The 6,958-nt window shown below is 52.1% G+C and overlaps 1 protein-coding gene across 3 annotated transcripts in view; it reads right to left on the reverse strand.

Annotated features, from left to right (window-relative positions):
• Nucleotides 1-6,958, reverse strand: part of LOC113213538 (uncharacterized) — a 123,725-nt gene that overhangs the window by 50,846 nt on the left and 65,921 nt on the right. For all 3 annotated transcript variants that reach the window (XM_052274534.1, XM_026432646.2, XM_052274571.1), the window contains exon 2: nucleotides 1,785-2,148. In XM_052274534.1, the coding sequence (XP_052130494.1) occupies nucleotides 1,785-2,138 (354 nt within the window). In that variant the 5' untranslated portion in view covers nucleotides 2,139-2,148. The remainder of the gene's footprint in view (nucleotides 1-1,784; nucleotides 2,149-6,958) is intronic.

The following is a 6,958-nucleotide window of genomic DNA, read 5'->3' on the forward strand; positions in this document are numbered from 1 at the left end:
GAGAGAGAGAGAGAGAGGTGATAATGGAGAAGAGTGGAATGGTCGGCACGCAGGGCCCCCAAGATGGCCGACGAACTTGTGAGGTCTTCATATCAACGGCGTTGGCAGTAGCTTTGGGGACAGCGACGGGAGCAGGGAGAAAGCGGAGGGGGTGGGGTGGCGAAGAGGGACGTAATTTTCAGGCGGGGGTGGTCCAAGTTCGGTTTCCAGAGCCCACTTCAACAATTCAACAACTTTGGTGACATGCGCTTAGAGCTCGATGTTTCACCAGGGCAGCCAGTACATAGGTTTGGTAGCAGGACATTGATCGTTTATAAACGGACGCTCTGTCGCTAACAAACTTAACAACGACTTTTATTATAACAGTGCAAGAGGGGGTGGGGAGGAGTGGGGCAGGTGCAAGTTGGGCAGAAAAGAACAACGCCCTCTTTGGTCTCCCACACTGCAAAAAATTAGAGTCTGATACAGAACGATCTACAGCGTTACTGTAGATGCCGCTCTTTGTCACTGCACCTAGGGTACAGAGCGCGTAGTACAGTGCTGCTGTAGCACCGGAAAGCCCAGGATTTACACGGTACAGTGTACGAATACGGCTCCACTGTAGACAGTTTTGTCCGCGCCTTTGCCTTACAGTGGTCCTGTACATTGCTCCCTGTACCAAATTTTAACCATTAAAACTACATCGATGCTGTTATTCGAATAACAGAAGTTCCTGGAAAATAATTAGCAGGACGATCTGTAGTTTTCCTGTCATAATTTTTTGCAGTGCAGCAGCACTCGCCCCTCCAACCCGCAAAGAACAACAAGAGCGGGACTTCTCGCAGTCTGAATTTTAAATTGGTTTGTCTTCGACCCCTCTTCTCTCTGGCCCCGCCGGCGACCGGGCACGGGACGAGTCCGGCAGCCAATCACAAACGCTGCTTGTTGACAGGTGCAAACAGCGTGACTGTGGCGCAGCGTGGCGGTGGAGGGGATGCACTGTGTTGATGTTTACCTTGGCACCAGGGCTGCCCAGGGCGCGGCCTTCGGGACGGCGGCCTTCGCCACGGACGGAGGCAATGCGCGCCGCACAGCGCAGCGGTGCGCACAACATCGCGTTCGTCGGAAATACACGTAATAGTTTGGTTCTAAATCGTTCTATGTACAAAACTTTCACACCAGAACTATCGCGTAAACCGTACGCAACATGGTTAGTTTGCGGATAAAAAACATGACTTGCAAGTCATCAATTTAACTCTTTTGTTGGAGCACATAATGAGGAAAATTGAAACGAAAAACTAATAAATGGGAAAAAGTTATGTTTCTAAATAAATTGGAAGTTGTAGGTCATCTTGATTTAAATTTACTCTTAAATCGCCCTCACAGTGAAAACAGTTTTCTGAGCTTTGATAAAATGTTACGTCATATAAATCTTGTTTTTTAGTCTTTTTGTAAAATGTAAGAGGTAGGTACCTATCTAGATCGAGATCTTTTTTTTTTTTTAGCCACCCACAAAACCAAAGAGCTAAAGGGTATATTGATCAATTTAAAGCGGCGCGTTCCGCTTTAACAAAGAGAGAAAAGGGCTACAATTCCAAATGTTATCAATCACCAGCCCCCCCCCCCCTCTCTCTCTCTCTCTCTCTCTCTCCTCATACCAAACCAACTGGAGCAGGGAATTGATTGAATATTTATCCTAAGGGAGAACACTTTTTCCCCGGTCTGTGTGCCGAGCGGTTCCCACCAACAGGTCGGCCCCGTCCGTCCCGTCCCCTCTGTTTGCCGTTCGGCTGGGCCGTACTCACCGATTTGTTGGCGTGGAGGTCAGCGGCGTGCTCCGAGACGAGCATGGCGGCCATGACCCCGGCCAGGACGGCGATCATGAGTGCGAAGAGGATGCCGGCGGCCAGAAAGTCCGGGTCGTGCACCTTCCTCGGGCTCCGGCGTCGACCGCGACTGGCGGCGGCGGCGGTCGCATCCTGGAGCAGGGCCTGCGCCCCGCGCAGGCGCCCCAGGTCCTCGACGGCCACCCCGAGCCGCCGCGACGTCCTCAGGATGGCGTTGAGCGTCCGGCGGGGCTTGGAGAGGCGCGCCTTGCACCACGGCCGGCCGCGACCCGGGGCGCCGCCCTGAAGGCCGTCACGGGCTGGCCCGGCCATCACATCCCTCCTGCAACAAGAGCAACACGCAAACTGAGATTCGCTAGCAACTTGTTAGTCATTTGAAAACCTTCCTTGTGGATTGCCCACAAGTCTGTCTCTCTTGCACGGACCAGGGCTGTCGACATCTGGGACCCCAGCATCACACCACAAAAGCTGCAACCCTTTTGTCTCCGCGACAAATGAGGCAACAATGTGATTAGCTAAATAGACAAAGCATGGCTTAACACACTCCCCCCTCTCTGTCCCTATTATTTTTTATTCCCAGAAACATGACGCCGCAGCACAACTTTCCCCACAGAATGAGTAAACACGTCCCGAAAGTTCGATTGAATTCGTGTCGCTCGACGCCCGCCCCAAGCGGCCAGGCGGCCAGGACGGCAGCCTCTTTCTTTTTTTTTCTTTTTTTTTTTTTGGATCCAGTAAAGTTTGTTTTACTTAGCAGAGTAGGGTCGAAACCGGGTATAGGAGAAGGGGTGTGGGGAGGGGGAGGAGACGCTTCTTGGCTCCTTGATTTCCCCTTCCGCCCGCGCCCTTTCTTGTGCGGTTGGCGTCTTACAACTATCTCGACATCCGACTCGGTAAATTTCAATCTTCGCAGTAGTGTGCAGGAGGAGGAAGGAGGGGAGGAAAGTGGGGAGGGAGAGAGAGAGAGAGTTCGGGGGGAAGGGGTCAGGGTGGCTTTTTCACCTGCGGAGCCCGCCCTTCCTCCCCTCTGAGGTGAGAAGAACAGCGTGCGCGCGCCGTACACGAGCAGGCAAAAGCTCGCGACAACTAAGTTTGCAGAGCAGCACTGCTGTATACTGTCGGTCTCCAAAAGTGAGTGAGTCACACACGCTCGCACATTTTCATATCTCTCTCTCTCTCTCTCTCTCTCTCCCCCAACACCTCCCCCCAGCACATAGCCGTCAAGGTCCCGGGCAAGGAACTTTTGCCCTGCCGCTACCTAATTGTGTGGCTTAATTGTCTGAGCAAAGTCGCTGCCATTATTTAAACAGGGGTCTCATTACTGTGTGGTACAGTACACGGGCTGGTCCAGCTGATCCGGGCGCAGCGCACGGCGCCAGGGAGCTCGACGGGTGCGCGGGGTCCGTGTATGCGAGTGCTCTATGTGTGTGCGTGTGTGCAGTGTACGCGCGCGGGTCTCCCTGGCCTCCATGTGTGCCGGCTGCACGGAACACAACCTCTACACGACGGAGAAGTGGAAACGTTGAGGACGGGGGAGGGGGTCTGGAAATGCCGTTAAATCAGACCACACCTGCAACACCCATGCCGTGGCAACGTCACCTAGCAGCGCGCACACAACACAACACACAACAAAAATAGAATCAGCTAAAGTCCGCGTCAAATTGTAGACTCGATAAATTTGCGATATTGTGTTCCTACACAAGTGTGAAATTTGAAAGTTTTATTATTATTTTTACTTTTCATTCTAAACAACAGTACGAAACCGACTGGAAACCACCTGTCCTGTGTCCTGAGGAGAGGGAGAGATGGGGAGGAGAGAGGGGAGGGGGCACAGACAGACCGACACAATGGGCTCCATCGTTTGAAACAAACAATGAAGCAGCACCGATAATACCCCCGGGTGGGAGCTGCCGCGCTGCCCCTCCCGCTCCCGCCAGGGCCCGCCCGTAGGGCCTGTAGCGCGAGTGCATTGAATGCAGATTCGCGTGCAGATTCGGCATCAGCTCCTCTGAGCCCCCCAGCCCTCGGGCGGCTGCTACTGCAGTTCCTGCTGACGATGAGTTGCTCGGAGATAGAGATTTGAGGGGGGGGGGGCAGAGAGAGAGAGAGAGAGATGAAGGGATGGAAAAGGGCCAGAGGCGAAAGACAGACCGACAGATGGGAGGTGCGAGAGTAAATTGAATAGCATTCGTTATGATGTGCCGCCCAAACTTTTCTTGAGGGGAACGTGATGTGTTGGAGTGCGTTCGCAATCTCAACTTGTTGAGAAGGAGAGAGAGATGGAAAAGGGGGAAGAATTGACCGGTTTCGAGGCGTGTGCCGCGTGGGGGGAAGGGAGGGGGAGGATGCCGGATTTGCGAAAAGTTGGTCGGCACGTGACTGGAACCTAGCGGCAGGCAGCAACGGGAAAGAAGTTAAAGCCGAATCCAGGAGCCGTGCAGGAGCCGTGCCACGGTGGGGAATAAACTTACATCAGGTAAAGGATCGTACGCAAACTACGTGACAACGTCACCTCGCGGGAGCAGGAGGGGGGGGGGGTGAGAGGGCAATCCGCGACCCAGGACTGGGCCGGATGGAGGCACGCTGGGCGCGCATCCGAGAGCCGTGACCACGGGGGGGTATCGCAGATCGTCGATGGTGGTCGTACAGTCATAAATAGATCACCTCACCCTTGAGGAAGCAAGTGAAAAAAGTGGAACCAGTGAAAAAAATTACAAAAAATGTAAAAAGACTTGGTAAAAATTGAAAAAAAAACAAACAGAGAGACGTACACTGATATGTAAAGTGTTCAACTAGGGCGTTCACATGCAAGTGCCAACACTACGTTGCACACATTAAAGTGTTTAACTGGATATTTGAATACTAAAAAATGTTCAATATTAAAGTTGAACACTTATAAATGTACAACTAACTATATGGGGTTGGCCCAGGCAAGGCACGACTTGGCGCCTGTGTTTCTCCAGTAAGCTCATGGCACGGACCACAATATCAATAAAAATGACGCAACTTCCCTTCACCGTCGCGCATGGATTTCATAAGCACGGCTGTATCGTGAGAGAATTTCCCCCGGGCCGAGCGCACCCCCACAGATTCCCGAGGGCCGCTCGGAGGGCCGGGCGCGCTGCTGCCGGGCAGGTCGACGCGCCGCGCGCGGTGGTGTGTTTTTTGCTGACGGTGACCGGCCGTTGATTTACCGCCCGTCGTCATGAGATGTGTGTAATGGCATATCATTACTGCCGGGCAGAGATAAGCGGGGACGTTCCTTCAGATAAACTTTCATTTCATTCCCATGCCGCATCGCCGTTCGATAACCGCGGTGGTTCCATTAGCGATCGTAGTCGCTGCCGAAAGGAAAGGCACACACATTAAAGTCGCCAGCAAACCCAATCATTCTTTCCAACGCAGCGGAGGATTTCGCGTTCTTTGTATATTTGCAAAGGATTTGTTGGTATAATGGAAAAAGTGTTCACGAAAACCGGGGCAGGCAGGCACTGATGATGATTGGAAAACAGTCCAGTCGCCTGCCTATGCGCGTGTTGGACAGGGAGCGCACAGCAGGTGCAAACCGAAAAATAGTTTCTTGATTCAAGTCCACGCTGAGACAATAAGATGAAATTCAACATTGAAACAAAGGCGATACTGCCTTTGGAATAAGATTTTTCCCTTATTCGAAAGAAAATATCAGCTTGTTTCAAGAGTAAATTTGATCTTGTGTCAGCGGCCACTTGAAATAAGGAAAAATTTACTTGAAACAAGACTTGAAACGATTATTCTGGGTGTGATTTGTGATGCATTTTGAGGGGTACAACAACGCGTTGCGTGAGTTGGCTCGCAATCGGGGCGCTGCAGTCAAAGGCGTAGCCAGGCGGAACGCGCACAATTAGGGAACTTCTCTGGCTATTCCTCTCTCCCCACCCGTCCCCGCTTAGCAGTACAGTTCCACGGAGTTATGCCATCACTGTCGAATCAGAGGCAGGACCTTTATAAAACTGTACAAACGCATGTGCAGTCGGTGCAACCCAAGCAGCCTTCCTGGTAACATTATCCTCTTCTTGGGCCGCGCTCATGGATGCATCCATGCACGCATGCGTGCACACGAGGTTGTGCATAACATGACGCCTTTCAACTTGTTTAGTTTTTCATTTAAAATATTTCACATTGGCTCTTCTTCCATAACAGTGCAAGTTTGACTTTACAATGACATTAAGACACTACATGAGCCATTCAAGTTATACACAAGAAAATCGTGCTGAAATCCCAGCTAGTAACCCAAAACTTTCCACATGGACTAAAAAGTTAAAAGAATACATCATTTTCATTTCTAGATCCTTTCCCTACTTTGTCCCCATTCCACAGGCAATTAGAATTACCTGCCTTTATTTGGCGAGCAAGAACGATAAGCACGACGCGCTTCTTGGACACGTTTGCTGGAGGTACGTTTCACTCTTTGGCATGCGCACTGCCCTCCCCTCCATCGCGTCCCACAGGGTGCGAATCACAGCAGCACGGCCTGCCAGCTCCTGCTGCTGCCGCCGCCGAGCGCATCCCCCTCCCCTCCTCAACTCAGGGGGATGATGGCGGCGGAAGGGAGGGGGAAGGGGGAGAGAGAGAGAGAGAGGTGATAATGGAGAAGAGTGGAATGGTCGGCACGCAGGGCCCCCAAGATGGCCGACGAACTTGTGAGGTCTTCATATCAACGGCGTTGGCAGTAGCTTTGGGGACAGCGACGGGAGCAGGGAGAAAGCGGAGGGGGTGGGGTGGCGAAGAGGGACGTAATTTTCAGGCGGGGGTGGTCCAAGTTCGGTTTCCAGAGCCCACTTCAACAATTCAACAACTTTGGTGACATGCGCTTAGAGCTCGATGTTTCACCAGGGCAGCCAGTACATAGGTTTGGTAGCAGGACATTGATCGTTTATAAACGGACGCTCTGTCGCTAACAAACTTAACAACGACTTTTATTATAACAGTGCAAGAGGGGGTGGGGAGGAGTGGGGCAGGTGCAAGTTGGGCAGAAAAGAACAACGCCCTCTTTGGTCTCCCACACTGCAAAAAATTAGAGTCTGATACAGAACGATCTACAGCGTTACTGTAGATGCCGCTCTTTGTCACTGCACCTAGGGTACAGAGCGCGT

This window comes from Frankliniella occidentalis, unplaced genomic scaffold (genome assembly GCF_000697945.3).
Source record: "Frankliniella occidentalis isolate FOCC.00 unplaced genomic scaffold, Focc_3.1 Scaffold1, whole genome shotgun sequence".
Lineage (NCBI taxonomy): Eukaryota > Metazoa > Arthropoda > Insecta > Thysanoptera > Thripidae > Frankliniella > Frankliniella occidentalis.